General features: G+C 39.6%; 2 protein-coding genes across 11 annotated transcripts in view; both read right to left on the bottom strand.

Annotated features, from left to right (window-relative positions):
* Positions 1 to 380: 380 nt before the first annotated feature.
* ADAD1 (adenosine deaminase domain containing 1) lies at positions 381 to 7,437 on the bottom strand. The gene is made up of 11 exons (XM_063415434.1): positions 6,377 to 7,437; positions 5,330 to 5,485; positions 4,749 to 4,916; positions 4,169 to 4,231; positions 3,539 to 3,661; positions 3,293 to 3,416; positions 2,960 to 3,130; positions 1,919 to 2,145; positions 1,179 to 1,416; positions 655 to 787; positions 381 to 517 (listed from the first exon to the last, which is right to left on the bottom strand). Exons 1-11 carry the CDS (start codon positions 6,561 to 6,563, stop codon positions 404 to 406), a joined length of 1,704 nt encoding a protein of 567 aa, XP_063271504.1. The 5' UTR covers positions 6,564 to 7,437; the 3' UTR covers positions 381 to 403.
* A 65-nt stretch (positions 7,438 to 7,502) lies between these two features.
* Positions 7,503 to 26,955, bottom strand: part of BLTP1 (bridge-like lipid transfer protein family member 1) — a 91,723-nt gene continuing 72,270 nt past the window's right edge. For 3 of the 10 annotated variants that reach the window (XM_063415423.1, XM_063415427.1, XM_063415425.1), the window contains 29 exons: positions 26,338 to 26,397; positions 25,256 to 25,482; positions 24,575 to 24,775; positions 24,241 to 24,371; positions 23,258 to 23,381; positions 22,991 to 23,100; positions 22,239 to 22,329; positions 21,624 to 21,686; positions 19,855 to 20,099; positions 19,034 to 19,249; positions 18,715 to 18,895; positions 17,646 to 17,838; positions 15,590 to 15,751; positions 15,348 to 15,487; positions 14,974 to 15,175; positions 14,597 to 14,800; positions 14,302 to 14,481; positions 13,754 to 13,891; positions 13,022 to 13,282; positions 12,489 to 12,639; positions 12,052 to 12,209; positions 11,739 to 11,931; positions 11,334 to 11,551; positions 10,892 to 11,143; positions 10,161 to 10,364; positions 9,734 to 9,928; positions 9,171 to 9,305; positions 8,562 to 8,727; positions 7,503 to 8,211 (listed from right to left, as the gene is read on the bottom strand). In XM_063415423.1, the coding sequence (XP_063271493.1) occupies positions 7,995 to 8,211; positions 8,562 to 8,727; positions 9,171 to 9,305; positions 9,734 to 9,928; positions 10,161 to 10,364; positions 10,892 to 11,143; positions 11,334 to 11,551; positions 11,739 to 11,931; positions 12,052 to 12,209; positions 12,489 to 12,639; positions 13,022 to 13,282; positions 13,754 to 13,891; positions 14,302 to 14,481; positions 14,597 to 14,800; positions 14,974 to 15,175; positions 15,348 to 15,487; positions 15,590 to 15,751; positions 17,646 to 17,838; positions 18,715 to 18,895; positions 19,034 to 19,249; positions 19,855 to 20,099; positions 21,624 to 21,686; positions 22,239 to 22,329; positions 22,991 to 23,100; positions 23,258 to 23,381; positions 24,241 to 24,371; positions 24,575 to 24,775; positions 25,256 to 25,482; positions 26,338 to 26,397 (5,018 nt within the window). In that variant the 3' untranslated portion in view covers positions 7,503 to 7,994. The remainder of the gene's footprint in view (positions 8,212 to 8,561; positions 8,728 to 9,170; positions 9,306 to 9,733; positions 9,929 to 10,160; positions 10,365 to 10,891; positions 11,144 to 11,333; positions 11,552 to 11,738; positions 11,932 to 12,051; positions 12,210 to 12,488; positions 12,640 to 13,021; positions 13,283 to 13,753; positions 13,892 to 14,301; positions 14,482 to 14,596; positions 14,801 to 14,973; positions 15,176 to 15,347; positions 15,488 to 15,589; positions 15,752 to 17,645; positions 17,839 to 18,714; positions 18,896 to 19,033; positions 19,250 to 19,854; positions 20,100 to 21,623; positions 21,687 to 22,238; positions 22,330 to 22,990; positions 23,101 to 23,257; positions 23,382 to 24,240; positions 24,372 to 24,574; positions 24,776 to 25,255; positions 25,483 to 26,337; positions 26,398 to 26,955) is intronic. The other 7 variants (XM_063415424.1, XM_063415429.1, XM_063415430.1 and 4 more) reach the window with 7 other exon arrangements.

Genomic DNA, 26,955 nt, shown 5'->3' with positions numbered 1-26,955 from the left:
TAAAAGAAATCCAGCTTTTTTTTTTCTTTTTTAAAATTTTGAGAAAGGGAGGAAAAAGAAGAAATCAATATACAGAAATTCTGAAACTATCAGGAAAAAAACATGTTAACTCTATGAGGTGGAGATTTGTAGGAACAGGGGTGAGGGAGCTGAAATGAGGTGGCACTGGGGTGGCAAGGCAGAACAGATTTACAAAGCTGTTGGATACTCCCACCTATGAGAAAATATCCATTTTGGGAAAAGACTGAACTGTTACAGGTGGTTTAATAACTACATTTAAACAGACAAGAAGCCATTCTGGAAATGTTTTCTTCCTGTAATTACAAACTTAAAGTTGAACATTTTACTACTCACAACTATGAGACAGATCATTCAAACTGACTTAACATTCAATCCACCTCCATCAATCACTGAACTGTTCAATATGTGGAGACTTCACAATCCATGATCCGTAACCATGTTGTTCTAAGTAGCTCTGCAGCAAGCTTTTAGCTTCTTGGTACAACTGAGATTTAATCTTAAAAAACAAAAAAGAAAAACCTTGAAAAATCTCAAGAATTACAGTTACAGATACCTGTATTATTTACCACCAACATGTAATAAGCACAAGCACAAACACTGCAAGAAATGATACCTCTCCCTGTCTCAGCTCACCTTTGCCTCATGGTATGTTGCAAACTGGAGCAGCTCAGCCCGTCCTGCTTCCCTGGCGAGCATCCTGAAGCGGCTGAACATGGCAGCCTTGCACAGGCGGCTGGCCAGGCAGGTGCCGCTGCGGAACGGGGAGCTGCAGGCAGAGTGGGGAAACAGGGATGGAACTCAGGAACAAACTCGCTACAGGGACACTGCTCTGATCGTTACAGGGGTTTTTCCCCTCCCTCCTAACACTTTGTGAATGCCATCGTGCTGGAATTCATCTCTGTTAGAACGCATCACAATCAGAATCCTAATCAGTTTTATGCATTGTGAAAGCTAAAACGTTTTTGCTACTACAGTCAATGGACTATAGATATCTCCACTCAGAACTGTTTTGTTTGGTATTTTGGTATCTCACTGTGAACTTATGACATCTCTAAACCTTAACACAGGAGAGAATTTCTCACATAGCTTAAAAACTGAAGACTCCATTAAACCAGCACAAACCCACTACTAGCAACAAAATGAAGATAAATGCTGACCTTTCAGTGGTTTTCCCACTTAATCCATCCACAACCTCCAGGGATGCATCTGACAATGTCCAATTTAAACTAAGTGACCATTGGTTCAAATCTGTTTGGATTGGAAGTGCAGCTTTCACCAAGTAAATATGAGATCTGTTGACCAGGTAAGGCACAGGAAGCTTTGAAGTAAGTTCATCATCAAGACGCTGCTTTATGGTTATGTTCAGTCCTTTTGTATCCTTACAACTTCCATTTCCTAGTAAACAGGATAAGATCAGTCACATAAAAGTACATCAAATTAAAAAGTTAAAAATGCAGATATTTCGGCATTCTCAATCTATTATAGTCATTTTTTCCCATAAAAATCATGCTTGTAAAGATCAGTTCTAATATTCAATTCACAGAACAAAAATGATTTCCCACTTTCTTCTCCAAAGGCACCTTAATTTTCATTGGAAGCTTTCTTTTTTTTAACCACTGTTTTTCACCAACTCTATGTTCCCTGTAGAAGACACCACAAAAACAGAACTTAAACCTGTCAGACTAGAAAATACGCTGAGGAGTTTGCCCACATTATTTCACATCCAACAACATTTCTGACTGTCTACTAAATAAATACACTTTGGTCCACTGCATCTCAAGGAACAACTCTGTAACTCTTCACAGAACTCGTGGTCTGGTTCATGCTTTATAAAATGCAATCAAACTGGAATATGAAAACACACAAACCCCACACCTGGAATTTGCACTGAACATACCCACAAGAATGTTGCTGATGTACATGGGTTCAATGAAGTGGCTCAGCAAGGCTCCCTGCAGACCAACCACCTCCCACTTGGTCAGTTTGTCACCAGCTGACATGCTGCTCACTCTGACAGTCTTGGGGGGACAGCAAACAGCCAGGTAAATCCTGCCTTCTAGAGCAACATGCAGACTCAATTCTTCACTGGCTTCATAAGCAGATATAGACTGGGGACCGAGATGCCTACAGCAGGACAAGAGAATGGATTTCAGTGAGAAAGCACTCTGATCAGAGATTACAGTAAATGCAATCTAATGTCGTTTCTCAGAAAAAAATAATCAGTAGATCTAGGCCTTGTATTATCTTCAATGTCTGTAATTCTAAGAAACACCAGACTGAGCTGCTTGAGTGCCTAGAATACTGAAATCAGTATTTAAATAGCAAAGAGCCACTCCATCTAATCTTAGCCACCAGTTGTGCACCCATAAAAAAGATCAGCTGCAAACAAGCTGTCACTTTTTGTCTACTCACACTCCAATAGAAGTTACTTGCAAAAAAGAGCTGTTTTTTCCACAAGTAACTTCAGTGAAAGAACATCTGGTCTTAAAATCTCCTTTAAAACATAAGTCACACTGATTCAAAGTACTTAAATAAGAAGACACAACACATAAGGGAGACAAACCAATGGTTGTTCTGAAGCAAAACAGTTTTTCCCCTTAGTTTCAAAGGGGTAAGACATCAAAGCAGAGCCTTTGTTTCAATTCAATGCTTTTTGTACTCCAACCTCGTAGGGCATACAATGGCATTAAGTCATTACATCCACTTGCTCAGTGGTTAAATTCATGACTTATAGTATTTTAATAGTATCTTGGGAAGGGGGTTAACAGGTTCTTGTCTGTAATAAACAAAAGCTTATCCTATAACCCATGTAAAAGTTTCTTGTATCATCATATTGAGTAGTAATATCTCATAGTTATCACTACTACCCTGTACATTAGTGTTCTCAAAACAAGATAAATTCACCTTCTGCTATATCAAGAAATGCCACAGTACTTACACCTCTGATTTTAACTGAGCAGTTCCTTTTGGAAGCTTGTTCATGTAGAGAGAGAGGGTTATATTTTGCTTTAAGGTAAGCAGCTTCGAGCCTGGTGCTGTGCAAAATATGGACCTCTCTACCTTTGCTGGGTTTTTGTTATAGAACAGCAAAAGATGCCTGTAAAAATATCTGAAAGAACATTAAATTATATATTTTACACAATTCATAATATAGATTTATGTTTATGTTGCTACATAATACTTATTAGTTTACATAACTATAAAACTCAAGTGCAGAAGTAAAACTGAGACAAACTGGCAGCAGGGGAAGGATTTGCAGAGACATTCTTACCTGAGCAGGGAACGCCTGGCAGTGACAATGGCATGGCTGTCATGTAAGAGCCTCCCACAGGACTCGAAGCGCCGGCTGTAGTTGCATTCGCCTGTCCCCAGAGCTACTACTTCATGCTGCCCACCTAAAACCAGAGATGGCTGTAGGCTCAGTGGGCCTGGCTGCCCACCAAGCTGCCCCACGCTCTCAGTGCTCTGTGGGAACAGGTTTTCCACTCCCCAAAACTCAAAATCAAACTAGACTTGCCCTTTTCAATGATGAAGGCAGCCAGGGAACTGCTACAGCTTTGGTACTCGGGGTGTTGGGTAGTCAGGCGGTGAAACACTTCCTCAAGTGTTTGTGAGAGTTTTTGATAGATATGTTCTCCTCCTAAATAGAACAATCAATCAAGATTTCAAATTTGCATGTAGGGGAAACAACAGACATGAGCAACTTGCCAAATTATAACCCTGAACACATGGTATAAGCACAACCACACGTACCTTCAGGACTCTGAAGATCCTCACGATTAAAAACGCTCAAGAACACCTAAACACTTGATGCTTTTATCATCCATTATGATAACAACACATATAGCCCAAGTTTCATCACCTACTGCACACTAGCTCAAGCAAGGACAGAGAATACTGTTCTAAATCTATCACCTGGACTAGTGAGAGAAATTGAAGCAATTTACTGAATTCAAGCAATTTACTGAAGTTGTGCCCTTTTGTAGAACCAACCTAGTAATACTAGTTCTTAGAGCGTTCAAATCCGTTTAAAACAGTAGAAACAACATAGAGATCAATAAATGTATTAAAAGACAAAAAAATTTTAACAAGAAAATATTTGCTGGTTAATTAGAACCAACAGAGGAAAAACAAGACTATTCCTTACCAGTCCTTGAAACACAGGCAGAGTTTGCTGTAGGTCGGAGCTCAGCAGGAACACTGGGAAAATCTAAGAATTAAACAACATTTTGAAGTGGGATGGACATTCCTAATTCCTAAACATGAATCTTGCACTGTTTCCAGGAAGTCAAACTTTCTAATTCACTACAAATTTTCTTTTCTGATTCTGAAGTCCTTGTAAGCTTAGAATGATTCAGACAGCAAAACTCAAAGGATGAAATATTATGGCAACTGAACTCTGTTGAAAGCAGCATCTCAGTGGGGAACCTTTTTAATCATAAAAAGTCAAACCCACTTGAAATGTACTTTATGTTGCTGTGCCTAGTGAGTAGCAAATCAAGTGCCACAGCAACAAATTAATTCCCTCAGTATTCCAAACATCAGTTGATGCAACTCTTCAAACACAAATAGCAAAAATAAAAAACAGTTTCAGGACCAAACTACAGACTTGCCCCAAGGATTCAAAACACCTGACACGGGCTTTTAAGAAAATGACAGATATTTTGCATAGGACACTGTTAAGCCAAGCATTTCAAGTTCTAGTTAGGTGTTGCTACAATATTTACCTGAGTCTTCAAAAGACTTTGCCCCTGTGTTCTCCAAGTTAAGCAGCTCAGCAAGAGCCAGTTTAGCTGCATTTAATTTAGATTCCTTCTTGTTCTTTCCCAGGCCAGTCTTGTAGCAAACACCATTTAGCACAGCACAAAAGGCAAAATAAGGCCTTATGACATCGCCTTTAAAGGAGAAGGAAAAAGTAGATACAGTCAGTGAAATTATTTTAAGGCACTTCATCCATAGCTTTACGGCCCTATATAATTCCTAAAACAAATACAGGACAAAAAGACAATTTGGGCCAAGTACAACTCTCATCCCTCACCTCCCCAAACATTTTGGTGGCTTTTGCTTCATGCACTCTTTCACAAAGTTCTGGCAACAGCCATAATTAAAAATAATTCACCTGATCTATTTCTGTAGCACCTCATCACAAAAAACTGCTGTGGAAGCAACAAAAGGGCAGCCAAACACCACATATGTGGGGCAGTGCAATCAACAGTAAAAAGCTTCAGCTACATCAGCACCATCAAATCAACTCAGGTAATCTCAAGCATAAGCAAATGCTACTTAATTTGGTAGCACAAGTATTTACCTGCCACACTCGTTTCTTTCAATTCAAGCTGCAGCTGGTGTATTTTGGCAAACATGTGCAAGGCAGATACGGGGTTTATTGCTCCCTGTTTGTATCTTTCAATCAAATCCAGGTCTTTCTGTGAGGGAAGGGCTGAAAATGTGGTGGTGTCTGCTCCTTTAAAGAGAAATAGTCCTTAAACAAAATTAGGAGAGAACTGAACACACTCTCTCAAAATCTGCTTACAATAAATGCTTTTCAGATGACGCTTAAAAAAGCAAACCAAAATTTACTATAGGCCATTACTGCTTTGTACTGAACCCTACATCAGCAAAAATAGCAATTCCAAAATGGTCTCTACATCTTATTTTAAAAGCATCAAAGCTTTTACTTGTGGTAAATCCAGTAAACTCTGAATATAGACAGGTATTACAAAAAAATACAACATATATCCCCCTCCCTCTCTTCTAAATCAACAATCAAATCAAAGTTGCTGATGGCAGATACCAAACAGGGGAACCTGTGCTTTTTCCACACAAAGCTGTGCAGCAGGGGGACACACCGTTGTTAAGACACTACAAAAGTTCCAGCAACCACTGGATGGATAAAGTCATCAGCTTCAGAGCTGTGATATACCCCAGCACAACCACTTCCCATTCAAGAACTAAAAGAAATCCTTGCTTTTAAGAGTCTTCACAGGTCCATTTACCTCAACACAACTACTCAAAGTGACACAATTCAAAATACATCCTGGGGAGTCTAAAATGGCACTTAAATGTTCACAGTGTTATTTAGAAAAATTCACAGAACAGGTTCTATATTTTGTCAATCTACTTTTAATGTTTAATTTGAACTTTATAATTCGGTAATGCTGCAGACTACACAGACCACCCTACAACAAATGGCTAACAAACTTCCAGCACAAAAAGACTTTACAAGAGGACCGACAAGTTGAAGGAGACGCTAAAAAAGTCATGTAAAAACACAGAGCAAAGTTAGATACGAAAAAGCAAAGTTACTTTCAACACCAGTAACAGCCAAGCCCAGTGTATAAAACGCATACGATACCTGGATTTTTCATCCCCCCTGGCTCACTGCACCTCATAGAAGGTGGAGGATTCAGCCGTGCAGTCACAGCCTCGGAGAGATCCTTTGAAATTGGCTGGCTGAGAAGCTCGGGCGGCAAAATCTTCTCGGGTGCAGGGTCAAAGGCAAGCATTGCTGCACCCTCACAGCACAAATTGCTGTTCGCCATTTCCGACCGACCTAAGGAAACTTAACACTAACGCTGACCGTAGTAAAGACACCCTGCAAAAAACCCTGCAGTTCTTCTGGTCGAGCTATTTCACAAGAACACCACGAACAACTCGCCCAGGGCTGGGGTAGAACCCAGACCCGGTGTCCTTCCCCGCGCGGTGACCGCTTCTCCCTTTTCTTAAACCACCTTCCCCAAAGCCCAACGCGCCTCTGCCCCTCGAACACACACCAGCTCCTCAAGCCGCTCTTGAGGCAGCGAGGCCAACTAAAGCAGCAAGGCTGATCCCTCGCAAGGTGCCAGCACGAGCTGGCGCTGGAGCTGAAGCCTTTGGTACCTGCACCTGCTGCCCTCGTCCTGCTGTGGAGGCTTCCTCAGCGCTCTCACACCGCGGGCACGCCGAGCACGCCTCACGCCACACCACGGTGGAGGAGCCGGGGAGGCGCCAGCCGCCCTCACCCGATGGCCTCCGAGAGCCCAGCAGCCCTCCCGCCTCCGCCCGCCGCGCCTCCACAGCCGGGGCCGGCCCCACACAGCCCTTCCCGCCACCTCGGGAGGGGCGCGGCTGAGGCGCGAAGCCGCAGCTGTGCCTGAGGGAGGAGCTCAGGGAGCAGCTGGACGACTGAGGCCGCCGCCCGGCTTTGCCCCTGAGCTGCCGCCTCGGCTACAACAGCGTCTTCCAGTCACCTGCTCGCCTTCCCGGACCGCGCCCACCGGGCAGGGCCGGCACCCGAAGCCGCCACAGCCGTCACAGACCGGGAGCAGCCGCGTTCCCGCTCCTTGGGCGGGGCGGCGCTTCCCGCCTTCCGCCCGCTTCCCGAGCCCCTGGCACCCGGCCTCTGCTCTTTACCTGACTTAAATTAAATTACTTAACTGCAAAGTTACACTTACAACACCTTCTTCTTCTTGTTCAGCTCCCTTGATTAATACAATAAAAGGTCCTGTACAGTAGTTAAATTTTATTACAAGTGTAATAAACTTCATGATTTTTAGCACTAAGGCAATCACAGTTTCATAAGTTATATATATATATATAATTTACACCAGTCTACATTGACAAATCAATTACTGGTCACATCAACAAGGGGGTTGTGTTATGGCAAGTAAAATTTTAAGAAAATTCACAGTTAATCTGCAAGTATTGTAAAGATGCAAGATCATATTGCACATCATAAAATGGACGCTGAGGAGCAGATTTACAGTGTTCCAGCTATTCCTTCACAGAATATACATTGGTCATCATCATCATCATGCAATAACTTCAAATACAGAATGGTATCAAGTACCACAGTAAACAGTTACTCACAATGTAAGTTTTAAATAGAGTAGCAAAAAGCTGTTAGGTTTTTCTTTAAACCATATTTAAGTTCTTAAAATATAATAAAACACTTTGATAAAATCAAATGGAGTTAGGGTTGTCACATTGTACTTTTAATATTCTTCTTTGTCTTTTCCTTTCTTTTCCTTTTCATCTTGTAGTGCAGTACCAAGTTTCTTTATAAGAACTGACAAAACTTTGTCCAAAGGATCCATGACACCACGCTGCAGCCACTTAGGGATAGTAGTCCTTGCATGGTGAAAGCCCAGCTTTTGGAGGATGTAGTCAACACCAACAGGATCAATTTTTCTCCCAGTCCAGGATATTAATCTAAAAAAGCAATAAATAAAAGACTCAGTCTCAAATATATAAATATAGCAAACAGGCATTTGTATATAGAAAAAATCCATTTTCCCCAGTGTTAACGTGTGATCAACTTAAATCTAACAGGCATTGTTTTGAACTTGATTTAGACAGATTAAAAGCTCAAGATGATCAACGGAACATCCTCTCAATGTAAGAGGATGTTTAAGGAGGTGGAAAACCTGGCTGAAATTAATGAGTTCAAGTTTACTGTATTCTAATTCAGAAGAGCCTCCAACAGTGCCTTTAATCTACATAAATTCTAATCCAGAAGTTAATGCACAGCCAAAGAGACTGCAGCTAAAGGTGCTTCTTACCTGAGCGTGGGTTCCAAATGCCAAGTATTGCACATAAACTCCCTCCAGTCAACTGTAGTGTAGGTAATGCTTTCCTCTGCCTCTTTGTCAGTGGAGCTGTCTTCAAGGACACCAACTGAGTTCTTCTGCCCTGGACGAGCAGCCAAAATGCGAGGAGGAAAAATTGCTGCACAGGAGAGACAGGAAGAGTACCAGTCAGTCATGAGCAACTCGCCTGGATTCTTTTTGTACACAGTTTAAATAAAACAAAAGCACAAGCCTCAACAAGAAGAGAAACCACCTCATGTTTCCAGAATTTCTGCAAAATACCACATTACTGCTTAAGAATGAACATGCCAAATTTGAATGCTGCAACTGAACATACTGAGGTAGAATAGTAAATCATTCTGAAATTAGAAAGATGCATGTCTTGAAAGGACTCCACCAATGAGAGGATTGCAATAACAGTAATAAAGCTTTATAAGAGCTTTCATTTAGCTATACCATCTTATGAAGAGAAAGTTAAATACCAGGTGTCAAAACAGGAGCATGATTATGACAGAGTACTTACTGTCAAATAATCTGGCAACTGCAGATTGTCAGACAAGTGTTGCTTCACGAACAACTCACCTTTTTCTTTTTCTTTTAGATAAGCAGACACCAAGTCATGCAGAAACATAATGAGTTCAGCATCCATAGTCACACAGATGTGGTCTGTAAATTCAGTTACTACACTGCATTCCACCTTTGGTTTAACATTTGTATCTACAGTCAAATAAAAATAGTATTAATACACAAGTACATACAGTAAATCTAAAAGTTCACAGAACTTGAATGCGGATCACTTGAAAATAATATTTCTTTCATTGAACCAGCAACTCTTGAGAGGAAGGACCAAAGTTACATTTTAATAAATACAAGGAAACCAACCCTATGGAAACAGCCAGTGTAGCTGGACTGTTCATATTAGTTTCTTTTAATAATTTTTTTCTGTAGTGATCAGTCTCTGTACTAGATCTTCACACCCTCAAAATCATTCCCTCTACATTTTACTACAAAATGTTATCTTTTCTTGAAGATCTGCAGGAATTCTCAGATTAAATCCTCTCATCAGCACACTACCTTTGCCTTTAACTCCTAATTTGCAAGAAATAATTTTTGACCAAGAAAAACCAAATTATGTTTTAGTGTACCTTGTAATGAAGGCTCTTGGGGCTCTTGAACATGGATAGATTTAAAATCCAGCTGCATCCTTGGCAATGCAAAGATGGTTTCAGTTTCATGGTTGTAACTGGAGCTACCCCTGAAGCCACTTAACAAGCTTGAGCTTTTCACTGTTGTGCTGCTCTCTGGGTTGTTGGCATCAACATTCCGAAGCAGATTCAACTCTGCAGGAACAATGGGGGATGTTAAATCATGACAAGGCAAAAAAATTAGGAAGAGTCACTTGTAAAACTGTTGTATGACTATTGAGAAGATCTTATCTTTTATTTTGCTCCCAAAAGCATGGCTAGAAAAGGTCAATCAAATTTGTTGTTTATACACTTGAGATTTAGCAGCTTTTCAACAGCTCCATCGCCAAGCAGATCAATCCCCAGACTGAATGAACCTGACTCTAACCTTCATTTCTCGTGGCTGTCACATAATTGAACCACTCCTTCACACTGGCAACTCCATGGGGGGGATTTTCGTGGCGGCGCCGCGTTATCTTTGTGATCGTGGCCATGGGGCTTTCCAGGGCCCCACAGGGCTTGGTGACCATGGTGTTATGGCCCAAATGAAAGTCCAGGGTTTGAACAATGTATGTGGAGTGTTCACTGGTACCTGCATTAAAGGTGTGGGCAGCATGGGGTGGGAGAGGAAAAAAAAAAGTAAAAGCAGCTTAGTGAGGGTAGTGGAATTTTCTCTCATTTTTCTACAGGTATTTAATATGAATAATTAGTGTGCTACTGGAATAAAACCTGGTATAAAGCTTGAAAACAACAGAGAAATGAAAAGTTCACAATTTTAAGACAAATATAAGCAATAGGATCATCAAAATTCAGCATACAGAAAGGACTACAAAAATACACACACACAATTAAAAAGCTAGGCAATCCACTTGGTAGGCTCATTATCAGGGACATATCCAGAGCATTTGAAAAAGTACTTTGCATTATTCCACAGATAAAGCAAATTGTGGTAAAGATGTGGAGGGAACAGATTATTTTTAGATAAGTGGTATATTTTTCAAAAATGTTCTTGATTCAGTCAAAGAAAATAATTTTTATTTGATTTCTTCTTATGTAATAATACTTTATTAAAAACTCATTTAAAGAAATTTAGAGAAATGAGTAAACAGTTTAAATTACCATCTTCCAAAACTTTCTGGGCTTCTGTCCAAAATGCAATATTGGGTTCTTCCAGGTGAAATAAGGCCCATGATTTTGAGCGGAAGTTAGGTCCATGAAAACAAGCCAGGGTCATATGGTTCCCATGTAGGCTCATGGATCCTCCAAACTGCATTCCATCTTCTGGCAGTGGCATCTGGAACAGGGATATGTGGCACCCAGATACCACCTTCAGAACTCCTGGCCAGTGGCGATGATGGGCTGCATCCAACACTGCAGAGCAAACACAAACAACAAACTTCAGGCAAGATACAGAAAAAATTGCCGGTATATTTATATTCTTGGTAAAACATGGAATTATGAGTGATATTTTCTTATCTATTTCACTGACAGTCTCTCCTAGGTAATTTTTGCAATTAAAACATCCTAATTGAGAATTATGTTACTTTTTGGTAGCACTTACATTGCTCGTGTGAGCTTCTCTCTAGGTTGTTTGCCATTGTCTTGGGAGGGAGATAAGGAACAGGCCCCCAGGTGGACAGAGCGCGCTTGCTTGTATCAAACTGCTGAGTGAAGAACTCCTGGAGTTTCATTCCTATTTTTATCAGGTCTGGAGTAGTTGACCTTGAAATCATCACTTGGAAGATATCCCATTTCAAGTCCCCATGGACAAATATCTCACTAGATATTAAAAATAGTAAGAAAATTAGCAGTTAATATATTTCCTACTGACAATTAAGAAAACACCAACCAAAAAATGAACCCTTTGCATTCTAGCAGACACTAACATTTCTGGCTAGCAGTATTGGACAGAAGATATTTGACATTATCAAACATCATACATTTTAAACACAGGAAATATTATTACCTTTTATCAGTCATGCTCGAATCCAGATTATTATACAGATTAATTTTCCATTCATCCTGTAGTTTAAGATCAGCATTACTGAAGATTCCCATTAGGATACTGGATCCCATATAGTCAACACGTGCTTCAGTAGAACCCATGGTAATTTCAATTTTATGATTGGGCTGTTGGTTTGGATGTTCAGAAATATGAGCTGAAATAGAACCAAAGCAATATAGAAATACAGAATCAAAGAGATGAAAATCAGTGTTTCCAGTGATACCACTTTTACTGACTGGAGCACATGCTAACAGCAGGAGGCTTTCCAACTTACCCACCATCTCCAGGGTGTTAACATCTATGGTACCTCCAACAACTCCCCCTCTGGAGTCCAGCTGGGATCTTCCCAAGCCCACAGACATGCTGATTTCCCGATCTCTGCTACTTCCCACAGACAGGCGGCCCTGACTTTTCAAGCCACTGGTGGTCCACCTATAACAGAGGTGAAAATAGACAACAACTTTCCAGGCTGTCAAAAGAGAAACTGAATATTATCTACTGGAAAGCAGTAAATAACACAGTTCAGGCATATGTGACTTCAGGATTAAGCAACTACAGATTCATGAGAGGATTCTCAGTTCAAAACTGAAAAGGGTACAATTTCAAAGCTAAAACACAACAGACTGCTAACAGTGTGTGGGAAAAAAATTGGGGTTTCGCCCCCAAAACACTGCCTCTGTTAAAACATGCTTGATCGTATTTTATACTTACGTAGTATTGCCCATTACATTGCTCATATTCATTTGAACATTTAATTGTTTTAGGTTCATAGCAAACACAACCAGTGTTTCCCATGGCGTTCCTTGCTGGCTTCCAGCTTTATTTGACTTATTAAATGGAGTTGATGTTTTTGAGAGAGTATCTAAAGAGAAAAAAAAGTACACAAAATTTAAATTATTCCACATGCTAGGAAAAACTGGCAGAATATATCCATTTTGAATATTACAAAAGGACCAACAAGCACAATATTTATAAGGAGCACAAAACCATTAGATAAGTGAGAACTAGAGGATTTGCAATATGCATTGCTTTAGCTGTCACAGAAATTGACTCACAGATAGAGGAAATTTATGGAAAATATGCTAACAAGTTTCATTCATCCATTTTAGGCATTTTCCCTTCTCTAAGCCATTGACTCTCCAGTGCCAGGCACTGTGGAAAAGAATATTTTCAAACTGGTATTGACATACTTCTTTCATACAACTGATGGAAATACTTAGAAAAAAACGTCATTATCTACTCACCTCTCTGAGGCACTGAGGAGTCAGACACGCTCCTGGATCTTGTGACAGCTGGAGACTTGAGGCTGTGAGATGCTGTCCCAGGTGACATACTGCTGCTGGCACTGTGCTCACTGAAAACATTGGGTGACTGTGCCATGTGAGTGAAGGAAGCAGACTGGCAGGGCTGCTCCCATGTCCTGCAGTATGCTTTCCTTGAGGATTCAGGAGAAAGGTGCTGGCTCACTCCTTCAATTGAATCTGGTGTGCCAGGGCCTGATGCTACTGGAGAAAAAGCAGCACAGGAAATAAAGAAAAACTATTTCATTTGGTTCTGACCATATCTTCACTAAGAAGTATTGGGAGAGTGTCCAAATATATTTCATTTCATATGAAAGTTTTGTACTATTTTTGTTTATATATGATAGAACTATCGAATGGTTTGGGAAGGGCCCTTAAATATCATCTCGCTCCAGCCCTGCCATGGGCAGGTGTGCCATTTATTAGATTGGGCTGCTCAGGGCCCCATCCAACCTGGCCTTGGAATATGCTCTTTAAATTATTCAGTAACCTGCTTTGGCAATTTTTCACTTCTTCCGTCTAGGATTTCCTATCAAATGTCTCTGAATGACTGCATATGGAGTAACTCATAACACATTTACATCTACTCAAGGATATAATATGACACAGGTAATAAAATTCCTACTGTAACCCTTTGTGTAACAAGTTTTTTTGTGATAAGCATCAGTCTCCTACCTGGCAGATTTATTGTCTGATCACCCAGGAAAAGCCTTCTGGCAATGCTTCTCCTGTACCAAGCCCTGGGAAAGGCCAGGATCTCGCTGAGGCGGCGCATGTCATATTTGAAAGAAGCAGATCCTATGTCACAGACAGCTGAAAAAGCACATGCACACACTTGTAAAATCCCAGTAATAAACCAAGTCAAATTCTCCTTCACCTAGTAGTATTGTTTCTGCTGTCATGAAAAAATAGTTTTCCTGAGTGTTGCCATTTCTCCAAGTCCAAACATTAGATACAAATGCATTTCATAAAGACATGATGGAACCCAAGAATATAGACTGAATCCTGCTTGTGTTCGATGTGCCTCTGACACTTCATGGGAGGATATTAATGGCAGATCAATCACAACCACCCTGCTGTTTTCCCAGTAAGTCAGGATCTCACGGGCAGGGCAGAAAATAAGTGCACAGATCTTACCAAAAAAAAAAGCTGCCAAGAGTAAAGTCCATCACTGGAACAGCAGTTCTCTAATTAGCTGGAAATAATATGAAAGAAGCATTTACCAGATATGTTGATCAATGTGGTGTCTATCTTGCTGGTAGCTTTGCTCACAGACTGGCTCTCAAAAAAGGAGGAACCTCCCGAGCGCCTGATCCGTGACAGGCTGACTTTCACAAACTCCAGGTTGATGCTCAAGGAGTCCTTCCGGCCAGTGACCGAAGTTGGCTCCTCATCCACATTCCCTAGAAGCAGGATGGAAACATTTTCATTTTTCGTGATCCTTTCAAACCTGCAGCTCAGAAACCCGTGCCACACTTGAATAATGCTCATAAAAGCAAGCAAAATCTCGTTCCATACCCAAGGCTCCCGATCCAGGGGTTAGCACAGTAACAGCTGATTTTTGTTTTCCAGCTCCGTAGGGATGGAACACGTAGAGGGAGAAGTCGGACATGCAGGCAGTAAAGCTCAGGCCTGAAGAGCTGCTGCTGGAAGTTGTCAGATCTGACTGACTGCTGCTGTGCCTTGTCCTGCCCAGAGGGCTGCCCAGACCAGGTGATGAACCTGGAGTCATTTTTTGGGGGCAAAAATCAGATTTTGAAAGCATTTTTAGACATGAAATAATACTTAAAGTTAACATCAGTATTAAAAAAGCAAATACACTTCAAATTATGCCCTCTAGCAGCAATATAGCTTAAATATTCTGTGTATAGAATCAACATTCACACACATATTACCTGGTGCCCCAGATTTACTAGCTGAATTCTTTGAGCCACTTTGTGAAGTAGTGCCACCAATGGACACACTTTCTGATGGGTATGTTGTGCCTAATGTTTCCAGCTCTCCTCGGTTGGAAGAGAAAACAAGATCCAGGGAAGGCAACTTCAGCATACATTCGACTCTGGATACCGGCAAGCAGCTGAACTTGATTTGAGAGGGCTGACAGGCAGAAAGAAAACAAAGCATTCAGAAGGGATACTTGAGTTTTTATTCTTTAAGAAGTTTTTTTTAAGAGTTTTTATTCTTTAAAAATGGAATTTAGAAGCATGGATTGTTTAAAAGAAGGTGACTAAAGCAAGTTACTACCCTGAATGTTGAGTTAAAACCTCACCTGGACTCGTACATAAACCACTACATCTACAGGGAAGGATGAATATGCTGATGTTGAGGATGACACCAAGGATGTTGTGGACTCTTCTAAGGGATCTTGTATATCAAACTGTCCCATGTCTTCATCCTGGGAGCTAACAGCTTTTAACAAGTACAAGAACTCGTCAGAAAGTGGACTTTGAAGGGAAAAGCAGCTCAATACCAAAAAAGCACAGAGTGCCAGAACACAACTATGCAACTGACCTGTGTAATTCCGTTCAATGGGTGTGATGGGAATGGTTTCCAGTGCTTTCTCCAAGAAGTCCAGGAGGCAGGGGCTGATCACCATCTCCTCTGGCAGTGACTGGAGCGCAACCCACGCGTAGAGTTTAGCAGTTTTCACTCCACCACTTCCTTTCCCTTTGGCTGCAACATTGAGAAGATTCATTTGTCTAAGGTAGTACCACTTAGCAGTAACTGATAAACATTAGAAGACACTTCATAACTTATCAAGCTGTGCCCTCCAATTTTCTCTATCATCTGAAGAGATCTAGATCAGATCTGCTAGAATAAATTAAGTTATTAAATTTTCACTTTGCAAAAATAACCATTAGTGTGTAGGGCTTAATTGTAGTAATTCTGTTGCTCATATTCTTAACTAAGCACTCCGTTGTCACTGTCAACACCTCACTTTTTAGAAGATAGCACTGAAAGCAAACACACAGTTCTTCTCCAAATACCCAGTGCAAAGTAGCCACAGTTGACTGGAAATGAAAGTGGTATTAGGAAAAATAAATGCACAAGTCTGGAAAGAACATCAGTTTAAATAGAGAAAATACATCAAACAATTAAAACTGCAAATGGCAAATCCTACTGTATTTATGCAAAGAATGAATAAAGATTCTAAACTGTAATTTTTGAAAGCTTGGAACTAGCCAGAGTATAAACTAATAAAAAGGTTACTGTCTTGTAAATTTGTGGAAGAGGAATCTTGAATCCATGCTCATAAAAATATTAATATGCAGAAAAGATACTAGTACCAGCTCACTTACCATCTCTATGCACTATAGCTATTAGAATGAATATACATCAATGGAGACATAGATTTAAAATTCTCCAAGAAAAATATAAAAATTAACCACTAAAACAGAGATTAAAAATCCCTTCATTTGCTGAAAAAAAAGAAAGCACTGACTTTTCATTCTGTGCAAACTATTCTGCCTCATGTCTCTGACTACATTGTCCTATTTTACCTTTACTGGAGACCAAAGACAATACAAGTTGGTCTCCATTCCAAGTACTAGTAGGAAAAGTACTATTATAAAAAAGCAGTATAAACAACAATAAATGTGTTTCAAAACCATTCAGGACTAATAAATACTTATAGAAATACAATGCATAAAGAAATAAAGGAATTACAAGCCAATCTCCAGTCTGGAAAGGCATTTATATTATCATACAAGTGCAATTTTCATACCAAATGCAGAGCTTACAGACATTTAACCAGCAAGACTCAGTACCTGGACATGATGTGGTAAGAATTCAAAGCCAAAGATTAGAAAGAAGACAGAGAACAAAAGTGAAGAAAAGTGGCGTAAACCACTACACAACATCTGGTCATCATAAAGAGGATGGTCACCTAAAGGACTAAGGGCTAATGGTTCAACAGCATGAAGAATTGAGGAAGATATCCCCATTTCACTGATCTCTCGCAGCATCTCTGGTGATTTTATAAAGCAAAACCCACAAGCACAACTTCCAGTTATTCATTTTGAACTTTATGACCAAGTTCTGACAAAATTTCAGCTTTTGTGTTTAAATATTTAAATGCCAAAGGAGAGAAGAGTGAATGTCTCAGAAACTGGAGATGCAATCTACATGCCTCTGGATCTGACATGAGGTAACAACAGCCTCCTGCTTGAAAACAGCAATCATTGGAGACAAAACAAAGTTTGTATTAGAACTCATCTTACTTCAAATCGTGCTATTTAAAGGCCTTCAATGGGTGAGATATTTACAGATATTTACACTTTGCTTTCCAACATTCTTTTGTTAAATGAAAACTGGGAGAAGGCAGTGACAGTCCACCACTGGGATATGGTGACTATGACAAAAATATTACTGTGATTAGTTTGGCAAATAATGTCTAAAAATACAGCTTTATGAACTGCATTCTTGTTTCTGGGTCAAGTTTCTGCAGCCAAAGTCAAGTCCGGATACATACAGAGCTCCAGGTAAGGTGCAGCCAAATCTAAAGGCAGTAGATTACATCAAGGAGAAATATATCAATGAAAGGTTCAGAAAGTTTGTCTGTAAGTACCTGATGGGATGGGTGTGGGTTGGGGAGGAAGTAAGGTGTTAGTCTTGCTGTGGATAGTGCTAGAGAGAGGAGGAGATGTGGCAGTATCTTTCATACCATACAGCTTGGACTCTTTGGAAAGGGTGCGTGGCAAAGAGGATCCTCGAGAAGTGTTTGGCGATTCAGTCTTTAGAGTCTTGGAGTTGTAGTGCAACTGGAAAGCAAAGCAAGATCAAATTACTTCACATGAAGAATTCGGTTTCTGTACAGCCATTTGGTGTGGCTCCTTCAGTCCAAAATTTATTTCTTCTCATTATTTAGAGAAATATGATTGTAAGATACATTACATTCCAATTCACGTCCTATGCAAAAAGACCTGGAAATTTAATACCAACTAAAAAATACATAAATTAATAAGCTATTTAAGAAATCATCAAAACACAGAGAAACAGAGGAAATTCATTATTTAGGAACACTGTTTAAAGCTTGTTTCTCTCTCTGTTATATCACATGCATCCTGTGCCACCTGTGCACACAGCCTCCTTTCTGCCTTAATGCGTTGTGGAACTGTTCCACTACTAAACACAGGCATACAGAAACTTGCATAAAAAATCAAAGTAAGATATTCCAAGAGTTCACACCTCCTCTATGTGCACAGTAGACTATTACTGAAAACACAGAACATAAAAGTTGTAGAGAATGTTTAGTTATTCCTGAATTTGACTAAAAACTGCAGGCAGGACCTGAGGTATAATTGTTATCCCAGAAGACAGCCTGGAATACTGGACATGGACACACATAGCCCTTCCACACTGAAAGACTAGAAAAGGCAAGCTGTATCAAGTGAGGGGCATTTGATTTATGGCATTGCCTCAACTGAATTTCATGAAGTTTTCCTTCAGCAGTGCGAGATTTTTCCCTGTTCTTACTCCATTAGGATTTCAAATCACAAAATACAAGGACATTTCTGTTGAGACCCTGTCATGCTAGGATATAGAAACGATTAAAAAACCAAGGGAGTGTACACTTTGACTGTGTTGGTGAGAAAACATTGTCATTGCCTCCCTGCTGAGTTATCCCTTCATTTTACCTTTACATCCACTCCAGGAATATAAAACACTGTTGTTTCCACATCACTGGATTTTGTCTGTAGAGATGATGGCACTTTCTTGCCAGCAAGTAAGTGAGTAGTAGATGCATAATTAGTTTGAAATTTCTTCTTTTTTGAAGGAGACTCTTGATCCAAACTTCTGGAACTCCGATCATAGCTCCTGAAACAAATATACTCATGTTATTAATTTCCTGTGTCACACTGGGCCAGAACAATTGCAGCTTATGGTGATGTTATTAAGCAGTGATAACTACTAAAAATGAAGTGCTGGTAATGAACTAACGCACACATTTCTTACCTTCGCAAACTGATGTCGTCGTGCTCTTGCTGGAGCATTGTGGGATGCAGCACACACTTCCCACAATCAATTTCAACCCTGATATCCAGCTCAAAGTCAATGTTTCTCTCGGTGGTTGTGCCAGTGACGCTCCTGTTGGTGGGTGTTGTTGGCCAGCGCTCGGTGAACAGCTGGTGCACAGCAGCAAAGCCCGTGGCTTTCTTGCGACAGGTGCTCCTGCACAGGCACAGGTGGGGGGCAGGCATCAACAATTACCTCAGGACATGTACCTCAGCAGGGGCTACAAGGCATTCCCAAACTATGTCCACACTCAGTGTACCATCTTATAAAAACCTTTTTGGAAAAGGCCTTATCTGATATGCAAGCAATACAGTGACCCATCTTGTGAAACATCACATTTCTTAATATAGGGTAGTACAAAAAAACTAAGCTTTTCTTAAATTCTCTATCAAAAAAGGAACAAAAATATATATACACAATAAATTTCAAATTTTTAAGTATCCACATTATTACATCCAGTTTCTGGAACTACACCTTGTTCTGTGCCTCAAAAACCTCACTTTCCAAGTTCTTCTATTCTGTTCCAAGCCCTGAAATTTGTAACAGTTACCTGCTTTTCCAGTCAGGATCCCTCCTCCCCACACAGCCACCTCTAGTGAACATAGCCTCACCTGCCTTCCACACACACACTTGAGTGTATTCAGTACTTCATCAGCAACAGAATTTGCGGCTTTAAATTCAATATTTCAAGTTTGAGAGTACTGAAAGTATATTCAGGTGTCTTCTCAATTTCTGTGTTGTTCCTCAGGGTCGCTACTTACGGTGGTTTCCTATAAAAATACGCCCTCTCCCTTTCATGGTCATCCTCCTTGTCCGAGTCCTCGCTGCTGGAGGATAAGCTGTCATCCCGGCGTCCCTCTTCAGGCTGGAAGGGAATGCCGGGTGAGAAGACTACTGGAGTTTTGGGTGAACCAAATACCGAGCATGAGCCTTCACTAGCAGATGAGTAATGGGAGGGACCATCAATAGTTACAGACAAAAGGTCCATTTCTGTCTCCTCTGGAAACTGATTGTGAAAAGACAAAAAGATAGTAAATTTCCACAGATATGATTTCCACCGAGAACGCAGTAGGTAGATCTGGAAATAAAGAAGCAGGAGTGCTATGAGAAACTCTCACTTCTGAGTTGCTCATAACACAGAGAGAGCAGGTAAAGGAATTGCAAGAGGGATTATGAAAAAGAAGGGAATGAAAGCTTGGTGGGGAGATCTTTGCCATTGCCTAGTGATTGAGCTCAGCCTGGTAGACAAAAACTCATCATGCTCTTACTAATTCAGACGGAAAGGAAACACTTCATTTAAATTTAAGAACTATTTTGAAAGAAAAGGACAGAAGGCAACCCAAGTGCCTGTGACATGCAGGAAGCATTAGTGAGGGCTTGCAGGGCTCTACACAGAATGTACAGCACCGCCTCCGGGCATCCCGGCCCGAGCATGGAACCAAACATCCTAAAGGAGCCTTCCTGCTTCTCACAGAAATCATGCCACAAGCAATTTTCCAACATTATATTCTTAAAATGCCTGTGAAAAGCATCTCCAAGTGTTAAACACCAGCACTTTCTATGCAGTGTCACTGCAGAGTTACACAATTGTTGTCTGCAAATTCAAATTAGAGCTCTGCTGAACAACTGGCATGATGTCAGGAAAATATATTTTTAAAAAAATATTCAACATTTGATACCTCTAAGTGATTGACAGTATTTTGCTATGCCAACAAAACCTAAGCTAACTGGGCTTTTACATAACAGCAACAATAGGTAGGGTAGCTTTTAAATGTGAACATATTTAAGTGTGCAAAGCACACCCCCAGGTATCATTTCCACCATTCTCTCAGAAACAGAAATTTATTTCCTGGGAGCATGAGGAGAGTTAGAAGGGAGAAAAAGCACATTACCATCTCCTCAATTTAGTTGTTTGTTTAGTTTTGCCTTTCCTGATTTTTTTTTTTTTGAGTTTGCTTGATTATTTTTTTTTTAAAGAAAAATACTCTACTATTTTCCCTAAATGTGGTTTTGAAAGCAGTTTAAAATATCCACTTGTTCTCAGGATATTAAGTTTTGGAACATTCCCTACCTGCTATTATTTGAAAATGTCGTATTCCACATTAAATATAGAATTTTAACAGAAATAAGAGTGTGAGAAAATGTCCTCTCACCTGGTAATTATTTTGTACCAGTGTTGATTGCCGTCACATTGGAACACAATGTAACAGGTGAAGGCACACACTAAAATCGTCCTCTAAAGCACATTTCAAGGCTAGACTTGGGTCCTTTTACATCAGTCTTACAGCAAAAAGCCAGTAATTCATTTTCCAGGAAGTTTTATGTCTACATAAGGGTGTAGAAGCACTTTGGTTTTTGTTCATCAACAATAAATCACGTTCCTCTGCTTAGTTTATGTATTTAAATATTTTCAAGCTCAATCTACATTCTGTTTAGCTGAGTGCCAAAGAGATGAAATATTGAAAAGCAGCTCTTTATGAGATAAATTAGTTCTCTGGCAAAGAAAACACTTGTTTCTGCTCAGAAGTACCTGAAAATACCCTTCCCCTGGACAGCTGGATTGTTGTGCAATCCCCAAAGCTGTTTGATTCAACTTAATAGAAATGAAAAAAATATAGAAATTAAAACAATTACAATAATCTCAGCCATGCAAAATGAACATCTTAAAAATGAGAACATATATTAAAGAAAAAAAAAAAAGCAGCCTCAAACCAATTCAACGATCTCTTTCAAACACTAAGAAGGATACACCTGTAGAGCTACAGCAAACTGACTAATACCCATTTCCAAAGCTCTAAATATATTCAAACACCAAGAAAACCTCGGTGATTTTTTGCACACTTTTGACAAAAATTTCAAGAAAATTACTACTGTGTGAGCCTAAAAGACCAATCAAGCCATTTTAAAATATTTTTCTCTCCTCAATTAATTTCTGTGCCAAGTCAATTAATTTCTATGCCAAGAAACCAAAATACATCTGTCTTCTAACAAAATAAGTCTTATCTTCCAAGAACACATCTGTAATTTGAGGCAAACACTAACAGAAGCAGACACAATTCAGGTTTGCCTGGATATAATTATCTCATAAACTGGTGACCTAATATCATGGGAAATAGAATTATATGTCATATAAAGTAATTCTTACAGAATCTTGTATGTTGAAGGTTACTCTTGGCCCAGGGGATGCAGCATCCACACGGATATCTGGGAGGTCTTCACTGTCTCCCAGGCGAGAGCTGTAAGCAAAATAAAACCAGAACAGTTTCTTGAGTTGTACTACAGGATTTTAGGGTCATGGAAACACTTAACTACACAAATATAAGGTCCATTTTTTAAAGAAAGAATATATAAAATCATAATTGAAGCACTTGGGTACATGAAAAGGAAGGAGAATGAGAAGAAAAGAGAAGGAAGTTGCACATGACTTGGCCAATATTCTATCTCAGCTGATTTCTCTATGGAAGCTTTTCAATCCTGAGTCAACATGCAGAAATTACAGAAAAATAAGATATTTGTAATCTGCCACATGGGACAATTATTCATACACAAAAAAATATCTCCCTCTCTTCCTCTCATTACAACAGCCCTTTTAAAAGGCAGAAAAAAGATTATTACACTATGCCATTTTTCCTTATAGACATTTCTTCAATATGCTTTGAGAACAGGATTCTGTAGAAAATCCCAAGTTGTTGTTGAAGTGAAATCTCAGAGGTTTCAGAAAAATTGAGAAAAAATACTGTTTAGAACATGACTGCCTTGCAAAATGACCTCCTCCTATCCAGTTCCCCCAGAAACAGCTGCTGCCTGTGGTAAAAACTCTTCAGGCTAAAGTCCAACATATCCCTTGTTTCATGTGCTGTTGTGGCTGCCACAGATCTCAGATTCCCAGAGGCTCACCTTGTTCTGTCCATTCTCTTCAGAGGTGGCCTCCCTGATGCCGAAATGCTCTTAGATCGGCTGTAGCTGGGTTTGTAGCTCAGACCCCACTTGTCTTTCAAGGAGGCAGCCTAAACCAGAAATAATATTGAAATTCAACAACTGAGAACACAGAGAAAAAACTCTGGCAAGCTAAAATGCCACTGAACATGGGTGTGCCAGCAAAGTAAAAGGGGTTTTGGGACACTAATTCCTACAGTATTCTCAAAGCAGCTTAATCCTGCTCACCCTCATGCTGGATCTACGGAGCTTTTTGCGGACGTCCCTGCGGATGTCGTTCACAGCCACCGACTCCAGCTGCTGATAGCGTTGAATTTCTTGGTTTATGGTCCCTTCACTTGCACCTAATTTCCTGGAGATAAAGCATGGTTGAGTTATCTTATAGATATTATTTCCACAATTTCAAAAATCTGTGTTGTAAGAATGCTCTCCCTAGGAATTACCCCAATTTCTCTTTTGTCCCAGTACTTATGGCCAGTGCCAAACATAACCACAGAAGTATGAAAACAAACATTTAATCTAAAATCCTAATTTCAGATAAAATTTCCCTCTGAATGGTGACAGCAATTTCATTTTAATTACAAACAGTAAAATGTGTATCCCTTTTCATTATTTAACACACAACTACCAACCTCTGTATTCCCATCCCAGACAGATCCATTTATAGTAAGACTGTCTTGAGGAAAAGATGGAAAAAAGCCCAAGCAAGCCCAACAAACCATGTTTGCAAATACTATTAATAAAATACACAGAAGGTCAGATGAAATCCATGAAATTTGAAATAATTTTTTTAAAGGTTTTCTCAAGCATAGTATAAGAAAGTTTTCAAGTTTTATCTTGAAAACATCATGTATACAATGCAAAAAAAAAGTCAATTTAAATATTTTTCTTCTTCTCCCTAAGCTTATTACAGTTTCAAAGTAACATATTTTGCTAAAGTAATCAACATGATAATAAATCAATATGGAACTATGATTTTGAATCAACAGGAAAAGGATTATAGATCAGTCATTAAAATGCAGAGTCAGAAAAATACAGACTAATCTGACATTTACAGAGCAACCAGAAATATTTGAGAGTACTTGCATATATAGCCTTTGCTTCTGGAATCCAAAGGGACAATCGTGTATTTTTAAACAAAGGCAATGATTTGCATTTAACCATAACTGCCACAAGATGTATGATAAGAACATAAAGTAAACCCCACTTACTTTAAGTCATCAATGACTTTTGCTTGCTCATTGAGCTCTCTAATATCAACTAAACGCTTCATAAATTTCCTTCCTCGCTGTTCTCCAGTTTGGATACTGGAAGCTCCCTGCCGCCGGTGATCAACAATCTCCTGTTTAAAATAAACATTTCATTAATGCCCTCATCAAAAATTGGACATCAGTACATGAGTAACAGGCAAAGTGAATTTCACACCTTCAAATCTGGACTAGTGCATGCAAAAGAATCAAGTCATGTGAATAGGCAGCTGATTGGATTTTTTTCCAGTGATCTAAAGCCCATCATTCAGTTAGACACACCGTAACTACTACATACATGTCCCCATGAGCAGGATCTGCCTGCTTTCATGTGTGCTCTGCTAGGCTGGAGCAAATCCCGCTGCGCTGAGCCCAAGAGATATTCTACAGGAACAGAGTATCGGTGGGTTGGGGGGCTCAAACCCAGCAGGTGATTTACAATCCGCTGCCCAAATGTGAGCTTGCGTGCCTCTCCACCCAAGGAGCCTCCACCTGATTTCTGAACAACAAACAGGAGCATTAGTGTGCTGGGATAATGGTTCCACTGTCAGCAGACAAGAGACATTAAGAAGCAGCTGTTAAAATGGTTTTGTAGAAAACTAAAAAGCAAGGTCAGCAGCATTTTGAGTAGAAGTAGGTTTTTTTAAGTTTTTCCATGTTAGTAACTTACTCTCCTGTGAAGAAAACCTAGAAGAAAGCCACGGCTTTTACAGTTCAAGTAAGTGAGGTTAGGTACTGTGTCCCCTCCATGTTTTCAAATCCAGATCAATATTTCCACATAATACCAGTAGAGATATGATCTGCAACTTGTTGCCTTTGAAATATGGAGTTAGAAAACACACAAAAAAAACCATTTCTGATTTGCAACATGACTCGTATGAGTTGTAAAGACTTGCATGCTGGACTCAAGACTAAGATCTTTCCATTTGACAGAAGACTTTTTCCAATTAGTAGCACTTATGTTGGTGGATTCACTTACTGCATGTATAGTGGGAGACATGGTGTCAACTTCATCCTCATCTGAAAGGTCAGCTATGTTCACAGAGTTGAGGTCAGCAATGTCATCAATATCTTCCTCTCCTGTCAATGTTGTGAGGGTGTTGCCCAAAGCATTCAGTCTTTTCCCAATGTTTGGATCCATGTGGACATCAATACCACACATCTTCCACAACACATTTAGTGTCCAGGTTCCAGCACTACTACTTTCTGTATTAAAAAAACAACCCCCATCAGTTTAAACAGTTTTTCCTCTTTTAAAAAGACCCCCATAGTGAATTATATACTCATTAACCAAGACAGTGTTTGTCAGCTACAAAGAACTGTCTTTCCTGCCCAGTCTGCAAAAAATACATTCCACAACTGAAATGCTTGATGAAAATACTTCACAGTATTTCTTTAACAAGTGATATAACATAGGCAGACCTAATGAAAACACATTCCCTTCAGAGTGAGTAAAGAGCATCTCAAGCTTCAGCTCATACAAATGCAAGCAAGTACACCATTCCAAAACAGAATTTCTAAGAGCAAGCAACATAAAACATGTCTTTCTGCATGTACAAATGCTGACCTATTTATTCAAGTCTTGAACAATGATGCTAGAAGATGTTATATTACATGTGTTGTGTGTCTAGTGAATATCCTGTCTGCCCAGGATTTTTCTGAGTGCCACTTTTCGGCATCAAAATACAGACCTTGCTCTAGGCACAAGATACTGGTTGTCTTCTAGGTGGAACTATGACCAATAAAGAGACTGACATGTATTTCTGAATGCTCTGGAGAAGATCCAGACTACTTACACTGGGCAGAGAGGGAATTTGGGAAAAAGAGAAGCCTTTTCTGGGAGAGAAGAGAGAGGGACAGCAGCTTAGAGTGCAAAGCCTCAGCATGAGGAAGATTTAACAGCCGCTAGGACAGGAAGCAATGGGAGAACATTACTTTTATGGCAACTATTGCTGACTCTTCTCCAACCAATTAAATTAAAACACAGTTAAAAGACTTAAATTTCATATTTTATGAATGCTTTTTTATGTAGGACTTGATTTATTGAAACAAGCACATTACCTGCTGCAGCTTGTCCCGTTGTCCTAGAACACACTTCATAGGTACCATCTGGCACAACACCTACATGAAGCATTCAAAGCAAATACACTGATTAGGCAGCCAGTAGAAATTGCTTTAGACCAGCCCTTTCCAGTCCCACCCTCAGTCTCCTGCCTGCTATAATTAAAGAATGATAGGAGTTCTAGTTTTATTTCCCAATGAAGGACTTTTCTTACTTAGTAAAGTGATCCTACTTAGTAACACACAACATTTTAAATATGTATTATGTATAAATATATATATGTATTGAATCAACTTAAAATTCAATAAAAATGTTAGCATTTTCACCATTCTATATATAAATATTTTATATTAGACTAGTAAAAGTTACTGGGATCTTATTGTATAAAAGCAATGCATCCAACTCTTCCTACATCTCTCAGACAGAGCTTAAATTATTACAATGATATACAAAGCAGCAAAGTTTATTAATAAAGGAAAACAACAACAAAGGAATATAGCCTTTTAGATCCATATTATTTTGCTTTCAAAGGGCCAAACCATTTTTTTCTTTTTTTTCGGGGAAAGCTTAGCTGTTTTTCAAGTCAATGGAAAGGGCAAAAGTGGATTTGTATCTGA

Source organism: Prinia subflava, chromosome 18 (genome assembly GCF_021018805.1).
Source record: "Prinia subflava isolate CZ2003 ecotype Zambia chromosome 18, Cam_Psub_1.2, whole genome shotgun sequence".
NCBI lineage: Eukaryota > Metazoa > Chordata > Aves > Passeriformes > Cisticolidae > Prinia > Prinia subflava.
Note: the sequence above shows the minus strand (reverse complement) of the source record. Positions and strands in the feature narration are given on the sequence as shown.

Coding starts and splice junctions, on each gene's coding strand:
- ADAD1 (XM_063415434.1), bottom strand. CDS start 6,563: ATGGCGAACAGCAATTTGTGCTGTGAGGGTGCAGCAATGCTTGCCTTT. Junction 3,417..3,538: donor TGCCTTCATCATTGAAAAGG/GCAAGTCTAGTT, acceptor CTCTGGTTTTAG/GTGGGCAGCATGAAGTAGTA. Junction 3,131..3,292: donor GCCAGGCGTTCCCTGCTCAG/GTAAGAATGTCT, acceptor ATGTTCTTTCAG/ATATTTTTACAGGCATCTTT.